We start from the raw sequence: 20420 nt of genomic DNA, 5'->3' as shown, positions 1-20420 counted from the left end.
CTAAACTTATTACTTACCCCGTTTACACGTGCATGGATTTACTGTTGACAGTAAGTATTATCGCGGCCATAACAAAAAAATGTATTGGTAAACTTGTATTATCCTGCAGTTGGGAAGATTGCATGCATGAATCAAAAAAGCTTGGAAGCTTCTGAATTGTCATGCGACAGTAGGCTTTTTTCGATCTGAGCCTGCGCAGTAGAACGATAGTGGCGAACCTGCCGGCAAATAAACGAACTACGAACGAATTTGTAGGTTGACCGATTTTCACTACCTACCTGTCAAATAGTACAAAATAGTACCATAAAATGACAACATCGCGTCTCGCTCACTCTTAAAGAATGAGATTGGAGAGACAGTCAGCACTTTTACGTGTAAACAGTTATTACCACGATAGTTTAAAATACTCACTATTGCTGCCAGTGAATCCATGTACGTGTACAGGCGCTATGTTATCTGTCTGCGCGGTGTGGTTCGTTTTTTTCGGCAGGTTCACCAGGCGTAGATATCGAACTAAAAATCGCATGAAAATTCAGAAGCTTCCGAACTTTTTTGAGTCATGAATGAAATCTTGCAACTTGCAGGATAATACATGTTTACACGTGCATTTTCTTGTTATGGCCGCAATAATACGTACTGTCAGCAGTAAATCTATGCACGCGTAAACGGGGTATATCACTGCCAGGGCCTGATATGTTCCTATTTTTATCATTTGATTATATCTGCGGATAATGAAAAAAATCATAATAATTCTTATCCCACGCCCGATCTTTATGGACTACTTCAAGAATACAAAGACCGGTAAACGGTTACTCAGAGTAATGAAAATTAAATACAATTGGCTAAAAGCGTAATCTATAGTTACTTACAAATAGGGATTCCAATCCCGGGATCCCGAACTATTTTCGATACCTATGAATCCCAGGATTGGTAAACATAATCCCGAAACTTTCAGGATTGAGTTTTTTTATCAATTTTTATGGAAAATAAAACAAAAACGAAAATATAACAGAAAAATACTTTTAATAACACACAAATACATTAGAAATAAACTGAGTTTGAATCAAGTTTGATTTATTACCCTTTGTTCGTTCGTTCGTTGACCTAAACTAACCTAACGTAATTTTTATTTTTCATTTATTTTTATTTTCATCCATCATACATTATTATGATAGATATTATATAATATTGACATATCAATAATAAAATATCCTAAACGTGTTGCCAATTCATTTTATTTTTCACATAAATTAATAAAAATGAGAAAGATTGGAAAAAACAATGCTTTGCACTTTTAACAAAGTGATTCTATCATGTTTTTAATGCATTTGTCATTTTTTTATTTTAATTGAACTTGTATTTGTTATCTTTTCATGAATAAATAAAACTGTTTTACTTTCACATTATTATTTATACATATAACAATAATTTACTCCATTAAACCTATGTATTTTGGAGATTGAACGTACACAATATTAACAATAAATGTCTTAAATAGTATAAATTATAATAAATTTATTTTTGACCGATTTTATCAACGTTATTTGTATATATAGAAATTGTATATTAACTATTGAAAAAAAATGCCAATCCCGGGATCGTCAAATCGTAATCCCGAAATCCCGGGATCAAGATTTTGGCTCGGGATTGGATTCACTACTTAAAAAGATACGAAATCGATAATAATACTATTATATTTATAACTAATAGTATGTACCTATCAAATATACCATAAATAGAATATATTAGGTATATCTATTATACAGGATATACATTTTTCTAACAGGAAAATAACTGATATATTAAATAAAACCTTATCGAAAAATCCTCTTTACATTTCTGACATGTTTATGATGTGAGATGAGATAATACTGATTAACGTCTGAGTGGAATATTCTAGCACATATTTTTAATTAAAACATTGGTACATTGTAGTATGTATTCCACGGAGGGCCCAACAAAATATAACAATGCCCTACTCACTTATCTCTTCTTCATCATCTTCCTCGTAATGATGGTCGAGGACACTCTATTACACTGCAATTAGGGAATCCAATCCCGAGCCAAAATTCTGATCCCAGGATTTCGGCATTTTTTTCCATTGTTAATATAAAAATTTTATATTTACAAATAACATTGATAAAATCGGTCAAAAATAAATCTAGTATAATTTATACTATTTAAGACATGTATTGTTAATATTGTATATCTACGTTCAAGCTTGAAAATACACAAGTTTAATGGAGTAAATAATATTGTAATATAAATAATAATGTGAATTTAATATGAGATTGCTGTTTCTGATAGTAAAGACTTAAGAATGGATTAGCGAGATTTTAAATAGTAAAGCAAATAATCATGGTGTACTTAAGGCTTTTCCGCTTCATATATCTAATTTCTTCTTTCGACCATGTCCGATCCTAATAGGATCATATGGCCCCCCACAGAGTGGAGGTTTGTATTAACAGATTTTATTTTTACGAGAAATGGATGTCAGCCACTTGCTCAACCTATTAGGTCCATACTCTGACTCATACACAAATTGAAAAACAATATATTGTGTACTTGCCAGACCCAGGATTCGAACCTGGGACCCTCGACACTATAGACCGGCGCTTAAGCCTAATAATATGAAACTGTCGTAAAACGTATGAGATCATAGTGGAATTACTTTGTTAAAAGTGCGAAGCATTGTTTTTTTCCAATCTTTCTCACTTTTATTAATTTATGTGAAAAAATAAAATGAATCGGCAACTTACACATGGGTATAAATCAAACTTCATTCAAACTCAGTTTATTTCTAATGTAGTTAGTTGTTATTAAAAGTATTTTTTTCTGTTATATTTTCGTTTTTATTTTGTTTTCCATAAAAATTGATAAAAAAAATCAACCCCGAAAGTTTCGGGATTATGTTTACCAATCCCGGCATTCATAGGTATCAAAAATAGGTCGAGATCCCGGGATCTCGGGATTGGAAACCCTAACTGCAATGCAATACGTACTGTAAATCAACTTTCTCAATTTTAGTAGGTATCTCTGTTGCCACCCATTGGAGGCAAGATAGATTTTGCAAGATAACTTAAAAAGACACACTTATTATGTACTAAAAATGATATAACTCATATATTATTCATTTAATTCAAATAAATCCTTCAAACATTGGTGGGTATTGAATATTCTTCTTATATATCTAATTATATTATTTGTTTCTATTTTAAGTTAACTTTGTATATCAGTGAAATCATTAAAGAATGTGTTTTTTTTATACAAAATGACAAAGGTAAAAAGTCCATGATACCTATAACTAAATAATAAAAGAAATATAATACTAAAACTAGAGCTACTCGTACCTAAATATAATAATGTTTAAATTTAGAATATGGAGGGCAATTTTATACTTTTTATTCTCTCAAGCATTTCATACCTACCGAACTGATTTTATAAATCATTTTTTTTTCAAAAATATATCGGAATCTACATAAATAATAAATACATTTATTATTAAGTAATTTCAAGTTTAAAAAAATCAAATTATGATAAAAGCTGCTTGATTTACACCATGCCCTGCATCTTGTAACAGCGGCGTCATTGGTTAAGGCGAATATCACCATTTTTTCGGTGATTAATTTTTCCTCTTCACTCCATCTTATTTCCACACGTCTTCTGCCTCATTTCTCTCCCACACTTCTCAGAGTTATGACATTCAAGGCTTTCTGGTCATCGACGAATAGTACGCCAAAATAATCAATAACGTCCTTCGGAGGTAGGCAGGCCGTGCTCTGATTTGGGGCGGAAAATACAGGGATAAAGAATAATACGACATTTGAGAGTAGGTTTCATGGAAAGGAGATTTCTTTCAGGTCCGCCTCGAGGGATTTAGCCGCCCGCCTGTGTGAAATCCAAAAAGCCACCCCTCTCCAGCCCCAGTCAAGAAAACACGTGATCATATTTTTCAAAAAGAAGAATGTCCCCTGATAAAAATAGTAACTTTAAATATGTCGGCAAATAGGTACGCCTGCGCGTTGCAAATAAAATAAATATATTTGTTAATATGGGGTGGCGCAAATATACTGACCTAAGGCCTTTTTAGTTTGCATGTGTAAGGAATGATAAGACCATTTTACTTTCAGTTAATTATTAATATAATAGGTTTCGTGAATTTCTTTATGTAGTGGTTTTATGGAAGTCTTTCTTCGTCTGGAAGAATATCTGTGAACAGCGGCGATCAGTAATTTTATTTTAATACCTACCTTTTTTTACCATGTCCGATCCTAATAGGATCATATGGGCCTCCACAGAGTGGAGGTTTGTATTAACAGATTTTATTTTTACGAGAAATGGATGTCAGCAACTTGCTCAGCCTATTAGGTCCATACTCTGACTCACACACAAATTGAAAAACAATATGTGTAGTTGCCAGACCCAGGATTCGAACCTGGGGCCCTCGAGACTATAGACTGGCACTTAAGCCACGCGGTCATCGTGGGTGTATACCTACCTACAATACCTACCTACTTAACAAAAAATGGAAAGAAAGAATTTTGGCCGCCCCGTAATTTCGGACGCTCTCGTGCAATGCACATTTCACACTTACACGTGGGCGGGCATACATTCGTTAAACTTTAGTAAATGCACGTTCTGACGTTTGAGGTTTTTATTACATTTTCCGTTTAAGCCAATAATAGGTAATCACATACAATTTGGACTGAAAATTTAAGGGGCGGCACCTTGTCTAGGGACATCACTGCAAATAACTGACCAATCTGTCATATTATGGAGACAGAATATTGTATTAAATGTTTAATTCAGTTACCGATCATCTTTCGTTATTTGGTTAACGTCTCGTGCTTTATCCCAATTATAAAACTATAAAATTCTTTATCGATAAGTATAAAACTATCGTCTATTTTATATCATTTATATCAGAGCGAAATAAAATACCTACCTAATAAAACGCTAGTTTGTGATAAAGCTAAGAAAAGTTTCCACGAAAACCTTTTAACAACAAGTCAGTCCTGCCAAAGAATGCGATGATTATTTTCATGTTGCTGCTCGGAATTATTATTTCATTTTGAAAATAACACATTATTACATTGAGAAGTGGGCCGTTTCTACTTTTAGGTTAAGTACTTGCTGGGGTCAGATTTACTTATTTCGGTACTCGCATCAATAACAGTAGTTTATGAAATATCATTGCGTATTTTGATTGATGTGAAAACTGAAAACCCAAAAATAAAACAGATCATCACGGTCACGGATCTGCCCACTCCGGACTAGGGAATCCAATCCCGAGTCAAAATTTTGATCGCGGGATTTCGGCATTACAATCAGACGATCCCGGATTGGCATTTTTTCGATAGTTAGATTTAAGTTTTTATTATACAAATAGCATTGATAAAGTCTATCAAAAATGTCTAGTATAATTTATATTATTTAAGACATTATTGTTAATATTGTTTTCGTTCAGTCTTGGAAAAACATAGGTTTAATGGAATAAATAATATTATAACAGTTTTATTTATTTACAGGGGGTCCTCGTTATCCGAGAGTAATTAGTACCGAAAAATACATCGTAAAACAAATTCGCTTAAAACGAGGACCAAAATTATCGTGCTATAGATGCTTCTACCTACCCTAGTGGAAAAATACGAATTTTGCAATTTGAGATTTTTTTTGATAATTTACAATTTCAAATGTATTAATTAATAATTATGTATCTGAAAACATTAAAAAGAAAAAGAAAAAAGTTTAAGTCAAAGATCAGTTTACCATTGTAAAAAAAATCAGAATTTGTTACATATTTATCTCCCCAGTTACTTTATTATTACATTATATTTTATGGTCATATTTATTATTAAAATGTAGTTTATAAAGTTTACAATTTTTCCTCGTAAAGATTTTTGACTATATCAAAGTTTTAATATATTTTATATTTATTTTAAAAAACATCGATTTTTGTAAAAATATAAATGTATATAACTTGAAATCCTTTTTAATATCCTTAAATTCGTAACTATGGGGACTCGTATAACGAATACTCGGATAACGAGAGCACCTGTATTTAAGAAAAGATAACAAATACAAATGCAACTTCAATTAAATTTAAAAAAATAAGATATTGTGTTGAGAATATAATATGCAATACGCATAATAAAATTCACAAACATTACGAGATTCTAACAATTGATATTCATTCGTGGATGAGTTTGTATTAATTTCAATGAGAAAATTAAAACATACATTCAGCGCAGAAACAAGTGCGTGCCTGCACGTCAGTGGCATCTAACTGGATTTATAAACGGATTTATTATTTTTCTGTAAAAATTGCGTATGGCAGTAAAAAATTATGCATGTGCAGGTATATACACGTCACTAACATAATGATTTTGTAAAAATATCAATTGATTGTGATTGATAAAAAAATCCATCCCGAAAATTTCGGGATTATATTTACTAATCCCGGGATTCATATGTATCGAAAATTGTCCGGGATCCCGGGATTGGATTCCCTACTCCGGACCCACTGTCTCCCCACCACTATTGTCTTCTATGACCACATTTAGAATTATTGAATATGCACAATTTTATGTTTTTCCTACAGTATCTAATAAAGCTATGAATGTATTGATTATTTCAGATAACATGATTGAAAAGTGATTTACGACTTACGTGCCAATGGCAAACATCGCAGCATACAACTTGCTGGCAGCAATTTTCTGCGTCACGTTCATGGGATCTGTTGGACAAATTAATAGCCAAACTTGCCTCACACATCGCCCAGGTAACTTCAATTCAAAATTAATAAGTACGTGTTAATCCTTTATATGTTCCTACCTACCTAACTACCAGTTAGCTGAATGAGTGTAATATGAAGAATGTATCTACTTACGAACTTCGCAAACATCGCAAAATTCAAATTTTTACTCTGATTGCAAAAAGATATTTAATAATTCTTATGTCACTGTAAAATGTCTTATATTATATGCCTACCTAAGAAAGTATCAATAGACAATGAATTAAATATGACATGTTTAATAATACGCCTACGATGGCCGAGAGGAGTTAAGGGAGATCCTTATACCAGCAGAGACACCTAGCGGAAAAATACGAAGCTTGCAATTTGAGACATTTTTTTTATAATTTAACTGTATTAATTAATAAATATATATCTGAAAACATTACAAATCGAGCTTAAATACTGGGACCATACCTAAATAAGATTTCATATAAATAAAAATGATTTCAAGTTATACACATTTATATTTTTATAAAAATCGATGTTTTTTAAAATAAATATAAAAAAATATTAAAAATATGAATAATGTATACTATGAATTGGTCAAAAATCTGCACGAGAAAAAATAGAAAACTTAATAAACTAAAATTTAATAATAAATATGATCATAAAATATAATATAATAATAACATAACTGGGGAGATAAATATGTAACAAATTCTGTTTTTTTTACAATTATTGTTTATCTTTGACTTAAAAAAAAATATTTTTCTTTTTAAGCTGTTTTCAGATACATATTTATTAATAATTAATACAGTTGAAATTGAAAATTACCAAAAAAATGTCTCAAATTGCAAGCTTCGTATTTTTCCACTAGGTGCCTCTGCTGGTATAAGGATCCCCCTTAAGCGGAAAAATACGAAGCTTGCAATTTGAGATTTTTTTTTGATAATTTACAATTTCAACTGTATTAATTAACAAATATGTATCTGAAAACATGGAAAAGATTTTTTATTTTTTTTTTTAATTTGAAGATAAACTTACAATTGTAAAAAAATGTATTAAAATTTGAATTCGTTGCAGGGTCACATCTTATTATTTACATTATATTTTATGGTCATATTTATTATTAAAATTTAGTTTATTAATTTTTCAATTTTTCGCCGTTTAGATTTTTGACTAATTCATCGTTTTAATATTTTTTATATTTGTTTTAAAAAACATCGATTTTTATAAAAATATAAATGTGTATAACTTGAAATCCTTTTTATTTATATCAAATCGAGCTTCAATATTGGGACCATACCTAAAACAAAATTAACATTATTTATTAGGGAATTAACATTCATTTGATAAATTCCATTTTACAAAATGACAATATAATAATTTTATATATTTTATACTATTATCGAATATTGAACAGGTCAGAGTCAGTAAAAATGTTATAAATACAACACGAAATGTGCCAGGTGTCCCGTGTCTCATTCAACAGTTTCAAATTTCTGTAATAGATTTGAATTAATACATTACGTATTGAATTGGACATATTAACTCAGCAGAATTAATAAACACTAAACATTTTTTAAAAGAAAAATTCTCCACCGTATCATGGGCCAATCAGCAATGTCAACATTTGGTGGAGAAGATACAATACTGAGCTCTACTGCCAGTCGATAGATTTCAGTGCAGTTTCATCGATTAACACTGGAAGACTGCGCTGGCTAAGTCACATGTACCGTATGAATGACAATGAACCGGCAAAGGGAATAATGTCAAGCAATCCAAGAAGGAGAAATTTACTGGCACAGTGGAACTACAAATGACTATACTTGGAGTACCCAAACTGGAAAGCGTCCACTATGAATGATAGAGATAGTTGTTATAGGGACCCAGGACCTATTTCAGGTTGTAGCACTCCTAATCTTGACAGCACTCGAAATGGAAAATGTTACGAACCGGAGCGCTAAATAATTTTGCGAATGGTTATCTAATTTTATGTATATTTTAGAAAAATAAGTTTGAAATAAATTCATTATATATTATGTCCTATTTAGCTCAGATGATCAAAATTATTTGTCCACAAGACGGAGCGATAATTTTGGGGATTTAATGAACCGGAACGGTGTTCTGGTGCGCTCTGCTCCATTTCGAGCCCTGAATCTTGATGATGATGATTGTTGACAATAAGCACATAAAATTTTAAACAAAAATATATATTTGTTATTCATCGGCCTACTAGAACCTGTTGTGCCATCCCGCCTTGTCAATTTATCCATGTTTATTACCGTCCATATTTCAATGTATGCTGACGTAATAATAATGTTTTGGTCACTTTATTTCAGAACCCACGCATCGTTATCTTCATTTCATCGGACAGACCTTGAATTTCACCCTACAAACATCAAACCGAATTAGCCAACAGCTAACGACAGAAATACTTAAAATCTTCTTGACAGAGATTGTAGGATATCAAAATGTGCGGCTGGTCAAATATTCCAGCGACATGAATATGACCAAGGTTTTTAAGAACTTCTTCGGTTCGGATCAACAAATGTCTACAAAGTAAGTATTACCTAGTTACCTACAATATTTTATGAACCTAACTTTAATAAGATCTTTGTGAATAAAAATAATAATTAATATAATATAATGTCTTTTACTTGATAGTTTTTCAGTAAATGCTCAAAAATTACATTGGAAAGTTTTAACTTTTAAAAAACCGAAAGCTCATTAGCAATGCTCTCCCATTTCACAAATCATTTCTCTAAAGCCGCGTTGACACGGTCCAAGTACGATCCAAGTACACTTAGACCGAGTGCCATCCAAGCGCACTCGTATGAGACATCTTCATACTAATTATTCCTATCCAAACTAACTTGGATGAGTAGGACGCGGTTCGAGTAGCTTGGATAGGAATAATTAGTATAAAGCTATCGCTATCTATCTAGCTAGCTATCGCGTGGATGTTTAAATGGGTAGGTGGGTAGATAGGAATAGTGAATTTTTAGTAGCTAGGTAATATTTGTTTGTAAAAATAGACGTATCGTATTTATTAAATATAGGTTAGATATATTATATAGTTAGATATATATATATTAAATATAGGTTAGTTAAATATATATATTTAGATTACTTTCAAATTTTACTGTTAAAACTTAATATGCGTATTAGTCCTTGCCTCATTTTTGTGACGTGCAGCACTTTTGTGATAGTAATTATGCTCGCACGTGGACCAGATAGGGTTGCCTATGCCTGATTTGAACAGTGACGTCCCTAGACAAAATGCCGCCCCTGGGCAACACCAAAATAACACCCCATTTTTTTATACAGTATTTTTTATCATCCGTGCACGTGTCGTTTCTGTTCACCATGGACGTCGAAGGGCAACGGAAGTAAACTAGACATCGCGAACCCGACAAAAAAATTACAGTCCTGTTGAAGCTTTTATGTTCATTAATACATTTTGTTTCCAACCAGTGAGCTGAATTTTTTATGGAAAGATATTTTCGTTATTAGGTACTAAGTTTATGTAGCTATTTATATATAAGCCAAATAATTCTCCTTGATTTGCCGCCCTTCGAATAACTGCCGCCCCCAAGCGATGCTCAATCTGCCTACCCCTACGGGACGTCACTGGATCTGAACTCTTTGTTTAGGACCACAGAACAGATTAATAGGATAGAAATGCGAAAGCCGGTCACCATAGACCAAAACTTTGAAGGCAATATTGGTTTATGACTTAATGACAGGCCTTTAAATGCAAGAAATGCAAACCTCCTTGAATGTCCTGAGATATTACCAGTATTACAAAACTTTAATGCATATTATGTATGATACAGATGTAAATATTGAAAATAACATATTCTTTAAGACGTGTTTAAGTTTATCCCATACTTCTCAAAACTCAAGAATCGTGCCTTCTTACAACCACACCCATAAGGTAACCCACTTCCCATATGTTTGTGTTCCCTTTTTAGGGCCTACTAGTTACAATCATTACTACAGTAAATTATAATCAATTAATTTTTAAAACATCTTTGGGGATGAATGAGGTGGTGTAGATATAGTCGTTGTTGCTTAGATGCTGTGAGGAGAGAGATTATTTATCAATACAAGAATAAATAAATACAATGGTAAAGATGACAGTGATATTATAATCGCGGGTACGGATGTGATGAGATTGACGATATTATTGAATTGACTGGCGGTGAACAAAGATATTAATATAACGAAGTGACTGGACTCATGTGGAATGACGGTTGACTGTGTCGAGTGACCGGCCTCGGTGTGAGTAGTGCTCCGAGTGATGGACTCGAGAAGAGTGAGGAATTTATGGATTGTCCTTGCTATTTTTACGAATTCACTTCATACATTACAAGAGACATTGTCGCAATTAACAAATTATAATAAACCCTATCGATCTAGATTGTGATAGAGGAAATGCTGGCAATCGTTTCCGCTACGTTGTTTTGTTTTGACAACAAAACATACATATTAATGTGTATCACCTTTGTAATGCTGAGTGGTATGATTGCTACACATATGATGATAACCTTTTTGTCTGTCTTTTCAGGATTCCTAACATAATGGTGAATTTAGATGTGCTGGTGCCTCCAGACGTTGAATTTTATATATACTTAAAAGTACATTCAGTCATTGAGTTGGGTAGTATCGCCCCTCCAGGAAGATTCGGATGGTTTATTCCTGAAGCACTGTCTAAAAGGTTCCCCAATGCTGACCAATGGAAATACTTCAAAGACCCAACGAATTCAAAGTTCTTTGATGCCAATATAGAGGGGGAAATATTGATTAAAAACAATTCTATCAATCCAATAACTAACAGGTATATTATATAAATAATTAGTAAGAATTTTGCAAATATGTTTTTTTTGTTAGCTAATTCAAAACAATTGAATTGTTATCATAATTTCAACACATTTCTATGAATTCACAATAATTATGTACTCAATGTCGTTTACTGTTTGATAGCATTTTTAAGCATTTACAAAACAATGACCAATCTTTTTTATGGCACTACAACCCTCGACGGGTCTTGGCCTCATTTAAAAACTTCCTCCATCCAGGACGATCCAGTGTCGACACTCTCCAGTCGCTTTGACCGAGCATTTATACCAGGAATATAGAGTCTAAGTTCAGATTCAATATCCTGGGTTGTGTCTTGTAGGTTTCGTAATAATGATATTTACGCGGTGTGGTCATTAGCCCTACGCCCAACCCTTTGATATCGGAGGGCTTTTTATCTTTACTTATAATATAAAAGAGGTTGGACGGTATAATATACATGTAACAAGTAAATAAATGGTGATTATTACAGTACTCTCTCAGTAATCCGCCACCCCAAAAACCAGACAAGTGTCCAATTAGTGAAAGCGGCGGATTATAGTGCATACATACAAAATATGGTAAAAATCAAAACAGGTATTTCGTAAAAATATTTTTTTTGAGAAATTTGTACTAGCAAATTGCGGTTTATTTATAATCAAAATCAAGTATATACTAAATTATACATATTTATAAACTTAAGTTTATTAACTAAATATTAAACAGTAAATCACTTGACACAACCAGTTGTTCAGTGAGGCAGACATTCTTGAATGGCTTAGGATTCCTGGCTTTCTCTATGACCAAAAGCTTAATTTTGTGTGTCCCAGTTGCATTGGAGAACGGCATAATTGTGATACAGTCCTAGGGCACTTTCCTCCCTGGTACATTACTTTCTTCGCGATGAACGTACTTTTTATGAAGGAGACGTTTCCAAAATAATCCCATCTCATCTGGGTTATATATTCACTTGTACGCGGCGGACTACTGAATTTGACAATCGAATACCGGCAAATTATAGAGGTTGATTTTGTGCTTTCAACTAGTAAAAATTACGGCGGATTATAGTAGTTGTCGAATAATCGAACGGCAGATTACTGAGAGTGTACTGTACCTACATAAATATTATAATTTCAGGTTCTTTTGTGATGATGACTTCTGCAAAGAGGGGTTTTATATACCCCAACAATGCAGAGGGTTAAATAACAATCAATCGTGCGCTTTGATGCTCACTTCATATCCTGATAGTACAAGTTTCATAATAGATCATATAAATGAATTAAAACTGTACATAAAAGTAGTTTGGTTGGGAGAGAACTTAAGAGATGTCGTTGAAAAATTAACAAATATTTACAAACTGAGAGACAAAAGTAAATCATTATTATTTATGGAGTGGTCACCGGGTTTTTATACCGTCACTAAAGAGAGGCCAACTCCAATTTCAGTTCCCAATTGTGAATATTTTAAATCTTCGTTAGGCTGTAAATATGAAATGACCAGAAGTGTCAAAGTGGTCTGGTCGGATCTTCAAAGCATCGCACGACCTGCATTGGAAGTTATCCACAAAATGAAATTTGACCGTAATGAATATGAAAACCTTTTGAATTCATACCAACAACATAATAAAAGTGTAACAATTCATGAAACGGCTTGCTCTTGGATGAAGAATAATGAAAAATTATGGTCGAGGTGGATGCCTACGGACCTCATAAAAAAAGAATTATACATTGGAGGAATATTCCCATTATCGGGAGCATCTTATAATGCAATCGGTATTGTTAAAGCGGCAACCATGGCGCAAGACGCAGTTAACTCCAACACAGCTATTCTTAATGATTTTACGTTGAGATTACTCGTGAACGACGGGAAATGTAAAGCTGACATAGTGATGAAATCCTTCATTGATTACATATTCCAAAACGAGTATCAATCTTTGATTGGTGTTTTGGGTCCAGCCTGCTCTGAAACTGTCGAACCTCTCGCAGGGGTATCAAAGCATTATTCAACAGTAGTTATTTCATACAGTGCCGAGGGTTCTAGCTTCTCAGACCGTTCCAAATACCCATACTTCTTCCGGACAATCGGAGAAAACAATCAGTACAAGCAAGTGTATCTGAATTTCTTTAAACAACTCGGTTGGAAGCGAGTGGCTGCATTGACTGAAGACGGGCAGAAATACACTGAATATATATCCAGTATGGGAGATCTACTTCAATCCAACGATATTGCTTTTGTAGCAAATATGAAATTTCCAAGAGATCGCGATGAAATGTCGATGGCAAGGGTAGGTATGTCAAATCCAATAATATAAGTTAAATATCGACAATCGTTACTAAGGCCTGATACAGACACAATCTATTGTGGCTGAGTGTACCTACAAGTGGTTGACACAGGTTACCACTGCAGCCCATGTATTCATCGCTCGCGTTACAGTGAGTGTTGTAGATGCATTAGGTATGTGAATAAGTCATGCGTCATGGTAAAAATCTAACAAATAATATTTTCATATTTTATGTCCAATCTCACACAAATGGTCTATCGTAGTGCCTCTCAAACTTTTTCATACCACGGCCCTCAAAATGTGAAAAAAATAATCCCCGGCCTGCCTCCGCCGAAATATATTTATTTTAGTTACCAAAAGCTTTATTTTTCTTGGAATTAATTATTACAATATATTCATTAATAAATATTTCTAATTCTATCGAATCATTTCACGGCTCCCCGCAGATGCCCTACGGTTCCCCAGGGTACGTGACCCATGAGTTTGGAAAGCACTGATTCTATAGTTTCTAGAACGCACTAAAACGATACGAAAAAATGTTCAAAAACCAAAAGATTTACAGAAACTGATTATTTAAAGTGATGTTCTTACTTAAATAAATAAAGTTTGATTTATCCAATTACATTTTTTATATAATTATTGCAAAAAGGTTCTAATTTGAATATAAAATATGACAATAAAAAAATCTAATATTAAAACTAACCAATTACAGTTGACATACAACCCATTCACCGCTGACGGCACAGCTGTTGTGCCCTCATTAGGGGGCCAGTAGATACAATTAGCATGTTATTTAAATGTGGTAATTAAATAGTAATTAAATGCTTCGCGGCGAAGCGGTTAATGAACCCAAAAATTTATTTAATTAATTTAATAAAATAAGACCCTACACATTCCTTTACTAACTGTTTATAAAAAATCTCCAATACAATTCAAATCGTTATAAGTAAGGGGATAAATATTTTGGAATACTGCACTTAAATCATTCATAATTGTAACAATCCATTTGATATTTCAGTATCTCCAAGATCTGAAAAATATCCAGGCACGCATCATCATAGCCGACATTTACGATGAGGTAGCTCGAATAGTTATGTGTCAAGCTTACAAACAAGACATGACTAACGAACATGGCTACGTCTGGTTTCTTCCACCTTGGCTGTCAACAGGATGGTTCAACACGACACATTTCAACAAATATTTCAATGAGAGTGTCGATTGCACTATCGATATGATGATGTCTGTAAGTTCAACTTCATTCAATAATCGCATTTGGTCCTACCATAGTATGGACACCATGAGGCACATCTAAAAATACATATCACTCTGATGCTAGTGATAATAATTTGAATTTTATTACAAAATATGAACAGGCACATACACAAGAAGGGGGTTTTCAGGTCCGGATCCTTCCCAAAAATTCAAAAATATTAATTATTAAAGTATGTATATTATTAGTCATCCATTGGTATCCAAGAGGTACAAAACGTCCGCAAGGTAGACCCAGAGGCTGCTGGATCGGTGAAATGATAAAGTTCTGCGGAAGTATGTGGCAACGTAACGCACAGGACCGAGAGAAGTGGAACCGGCTTGGAGAGAGAATGATGATGATTATTATAAAATATTACTTTTTCTTCACCAGAACCTCATGACTGAGGATCGTGACTCAGATATTTTGTCTGTCATACAGAATTCTTAACGGGTCGGCCTCACTCCTCTCGGCATTCTACGCCAGTGGAAGACTCGTTGCACTCATAAATCAGTGCAACTATCTGGGGTTTCTAATGTTTACTTTAATATTCTGATCCGGCATATTTAAAAGACAAGACAGCGTGGGCGACACAAACGAACACTAGCAATCTTAATAATTTATTATTACCGTTAAGCCACGCGCATTCGATAACCACTTGTGGATGCAACAGCTCGCAATAACTCATAGATGAACACCCTTAATTATACCTGTAGGTCAAGTGTTTGCCAAGGAAGGAGTGTCTAGGTATGAGGTATGTCCCTGGAAAAGTTCCATATTCTCCACTTAATAGTACCTATAGGGGTGTAAATGTGGAAATCAGTGGCACCTGCTAGATTTTGTTACCCCGCCCCCCAAACTGCCAAAAATCAATTAAAAATTATGGACATTTTTTCAAAATAGATCCATCCCAAAACTATTTTTCTGTATGCACGCCTGCAAATGAATATTCTATGTGAAATGACCTAATTTAATCATTAGTTTTAGCGGTCAATTTTTCAACTCCATTTTCATTTATTTAGAGATGTTGCGGAGAAGGTTTTTTCAACGTTTTTATATACATGACTATCTGATTTTTTTTAGGCAATCAATGGCCACTTCTCGTTGAACTATGCGTACTTTGCGTCAAGCGACACGATAATGCAGGAGAACATTACAGTCGGTGAATGGAAAAGGAATTATTCACAGGAGATGGCCGAATGGTTTCGGTCTAGCAAGACCAAGAGAGTGTTCAATCCATATACAGCTCTGAACAATAATGACTTCACATCAGATTATGCGGGGTACGCTTATGACGCTGTCTGGACATACGCTTTAGCCGTCGATAAGATGTTGAAAATGTATCCTGAATCAATTTCCAATATCCATTCACGAGAACATACAGAGTAAGAGCCTTTCCATATCTTCTTCTTCTTTAATACAACCTGCTGAAACTAAATAGATATAATATATTAAGTGCTGAGGATTGTAGTAATACAAGTTCACTGGTAACCAAGCTGCAGAGGCGAGAGGTGGAGGTAGACTGTTAAGATCCGACATATAGTGCACACTAAACTTTATCAGTCATACTTATTTGTTTTCATTGAACTACGAATACAAATAATTGCAGATGGTACTGGTTAGTTTTTCAAATTCAATTAAACATTATTAAACCCTGTCTAAACAAACCATAATAGCTTAGGTATGCTATGGGTGATTCAACGAAAATAGTGCACACTAATCTTTGTCAGTCATACGTATTTGTTTTCATTGAACTAAGACAACAAATTGTAAATACTATTGAATGGTTTTGTGCCATATGTAAAATAACGGAAAAAATTACCTAAAGGTCTCTCTATTATGTTGGAACCTAATCCTATGATGTTTTTACCACTGACAGCCAATGAAAATATCTTCCATAATATGTAAAAGTATTACTTTCACAATTAATAAATAATGAGGTCATCCTAATGGCCAATAACCAAAATCTAAATAACCGAAAGGTACCCCATTATTTGAAGGAACCACCACAATATATAATATTATGCATGCATAATCTCCTTTGTTCATGCATGCATGCATAATCAATTTTGGAAAACGCATCAATTTGAATACCATTTTGTTGATTTTTAAACTATTTCAATTCATTTTTTAGAGTCCCGAATCTACTTCCATTTGAATTCGACACAATCTGATAAAACTCGACACAATCACAGATAAAATCATTTTTAAATCGCGATTTACATCCGTCACCATTTCACGTCTTGCTGTCCATCTACCGCAAATTAATTATAATGTCGCTTAATACTTTCTATATAATCGATATTTCACAAATTACAAACTAATAGACTAATGATTGTCATTTGTTTTCTTTCGCGAACCGCCTATAACAAGTTCATTTGACGTGCCAGAATTCAAATTTAGAATTTGTGGAGGTAGGGTGGATCCACCATAGAGAGTACATACTAAACTTTGTCAGTTATACGTTTACATTGAATAAGTCTACAATTTACAGATGGTGTTGGTTAGTTTTTAAAATTCAATTAAACCCTGGGAAACCAAACCATAATACACATCTGTCTATAAAATATTTAAAATTATGCCATTAAATCAAACATCATTTGCGATATTTAATAGATAGAATAATATTTTTAACTACTATTGTTTGGTTTAGGCAGGGTTTAATGAATTATAAAAAACTAACCAACAACGTTAGTTCAATGAAAACAAATAAGTATGAATGAAAAAGTGCAATATATTAACATATTAGGTATATTCTATTAAAATGTCAGTGGAAGCAATCGGCGATTGCCAGCTGTTCTGCTAGGCCTATCAGTCTGAAGTGGTGTCAGACGATATTCTGGAGACCAGACTCCAGAATAGACTACGCATATGACCCCAAATTTATATTGGCAGTGACGACTTGCAAATCGTAAAACTGACAAATCAGCGAAATGTCAAACAGTCTTGAGGTGAATGAAAATCCATCCCGAAGGAAAAATGCATACTTCACAATTATATTAATATCCAGCACTGCCAAGCCGTCTGCAAGACCTAGCGAGACAGACTGGCGACCGCCAGCTGGCTTTGCTAGTTTAATGATTATTGTTCAATGCGTATTTTCATTTGTTTTATTCACCTGCTATCTGCTATTACCTTCAAAAAATTTTTTTTAAATTACCATTGTACACGCATACAAACTTATCTGAAGAATAGGATGGGGGAGCCACTGTTGAAAACTACCCAATCAAGACTCGTAAATGGACAAAATCTGACATTCGAGTTCCATTTTTGGCAATTCTACAGATAAATTTGTAGGTTTGTACAGAAGACCCGGATTTTTTGAAAATGTAAAATTATAAGTATACAAGATTAAAAATTATTGGAACTCATTTTAGCATAATTAGAAGAAAATTTATTAAGTATAAATTATAATAAATTTAACTTTTTTTGTGTTTGTAAAGTAAATCATCATTTTCACTCGTAAGTGGAGCATATTAGCCTACACAGAGAATTATATTAATAGACTTTTTACAAGGAATCGTTGCTATCCATTCGCCTGACCCATTGAGTCCTTGCTCTGGATCAAACGCATATCAATAGAAATCATATAATTTTTACAAGACGCGGGATCAAACCCATCCCCTTGACATCAGAGACGGACATTCTACCGTTTATGCCACCGTGGGATGTACCACAATATACTATTTTATGACTATTTTCATCTTCAGGCCTGGTTCACGGTATTCATTAAATTCCGCAAAAGACTTGACATAATTCTCAATTTATTATTTTGTTTTAGGCACCTAGTGAAGTTAATAGGAGAAACTGATTTTACCGGAGTGTCGGGACAAATAAAATTCTACGGAGGACCGTCCCGATTCTCTGTAATAAATATATTCCAATGGTTCAACAACACAGGGAATTTAATTGGGGTGTTTTCTCCGAATATATCTACCGAGAGGCCTGAAGTTATTGGTGGGACACTGGATTTGAACATTTCAGCAATAATATGGTTGACACCCGGCAATATAAAGCCTGATGATGGATCTATCCCACCTGATGAATGCCTGATTGGACCACTGGCCGATTTTTTAAATCTGTCATGTAAAAATGCATTTGTAACATTAAATGTATTCGGATTTGGTGTCGTTGGTATATTATTGATTGTTTCAATTACAATGTTGAAACGAAGATATGAACGAAAGATTAAATTAAACGAAGAATATATGAAATCAATCGGTGCAATGAACATGACTAATCTTGACAAATGGGAAACATCGAGAGAGTGCGTCGTTTTAAACAGAAAACTAGGCGAAGGAGCGTTCGGTACCGTCTATGGCGGTGAAGCTTTGTTCGTCGAAGGCAAGGGCTGGATGGCTGTGGCAGTTAAAACCCTCAAAGTCGGTTCCACTACTGCTGAAAAATTAGATTTTTTATCAGAAGCCGAATCTATGAAGCGTTTTGAACACAAAAATATCGTGAAACTCTTGGGTGTTTGTACAAAAAACGAACCAGTTTATACGATAATAGAATTCATGCTGTACGGTGACTTAAAAACCTATTTACTGGCAAGACGACATCTAGTAAACGACAAGTATATAGATGAGACTGATGAAATATCCAGTAAAAAACTTACCAGCATGGCCCTGGATGTAGCTCGAGCGTTGAGCTATTTAGCTGAGCTGAAATACGTTCACAGGGATGTCGCCTGCCGTAATTGTCTGGTCAATTCCCAGAGAGTCGTCAAACTGGGTGATTTTGGTATGACTCGGCTGATTTTTGAGAACGATTACTACCGATTCAGTAGAAAAGGCATGCTGCCGATAAGATGGATGGCTCCCGAAAGTTTAGGCCTAGGAATATTCACACCGGCGTCGGACGTTTGGTCTTTTGGCGTTTTACTTTATGAAATTATAACATTCGGCAGTTTTCCATTCCAAGGATTGAGTAATAATGAAGTACTCGAACGGGTTAAAATGGGCCACACACTGAACATACCGCCTGGCATCAAACCGCAACTGTGAGTACACATAATTTCTTTACTCCAATTTTTTAATGAATTCCAGACGCATACAGCTGTTCTTTTTATAGATGTCATGTCATGTTATGTCTTAGCAAAGAAAAACATTGTCAGTTCAAAAATAGTAACGTTCTCGAAAATGTGAAAGAACATATTGACATAATATGCTCCAAACTAATTGTACATATTACACCTTTATTTTTTTTTTTGTCAAACCCTTCAAAAATGTGAAATTGATATTTCACAGTAGATATTATATAAGGGTGTTTCTACCTTTGACATGTAAGAGACAACTCATATATAAAATAAC

At 33.8% G+C, this 20420-nt stretch overlaps 1 protein-coding gene across 1 annotated transcript in view; it reads left to right on the top strand.

Moving 5' to 3' along the window:
* Positions 1–20420, top strand: part of LOC147066424 (uncharacterized) — a 49384-nt gene that overhangs the window by 26665 nt on the left and 2299 nt on the right. The window contains exons 2-8 of the mRNA XM_085955217.1: positions 6638–6781; positions 9079–9298; positions 11310–11579; positions 12716–13862; positions 14878–15102; positions 16192–16493; positions 18890–20110. Of these exons, the coding sequence (XP_085811343.1) occupies positions 6676–6781; positions 9079–9298; positions 11310–11579; positions 12716–13862; positions 14878–15102; positions 16192–16493; positions 18890–20110 (3491 nt within the window). The 5' untranslated portion in view covers positions 6638–6675. The remainder of the gene's footprint in view (positions 1–6637; positions 6782–9078; positions 9299–11309; positions 11580–12715; positions 13863–14877; positions 15103–16191; positions 16494–18889; positions 20111–20420) is intronic.

Source organism: Rhyacophila brunnea, unplaced genomic scaffold (assembly GCF_057557595.1).
Source record: "Rhyacophila brunnea isolate RB1 unplaced genomic scaffold, BYU_Rbru_1.0 scaffold_5, whole genome shotgun sequence".
Classification (NCBI taxonomy): domain Eukaryota; kingdom Metazoa; phylum Arthropoda; class Insecta; order Trichoptera; family Rhyacophilidae; genus Rhyacophila; species Rhyacophila brunnea.
This window is presented reverse-complemented; position numbering and strand designations above follow the sequence as displayed.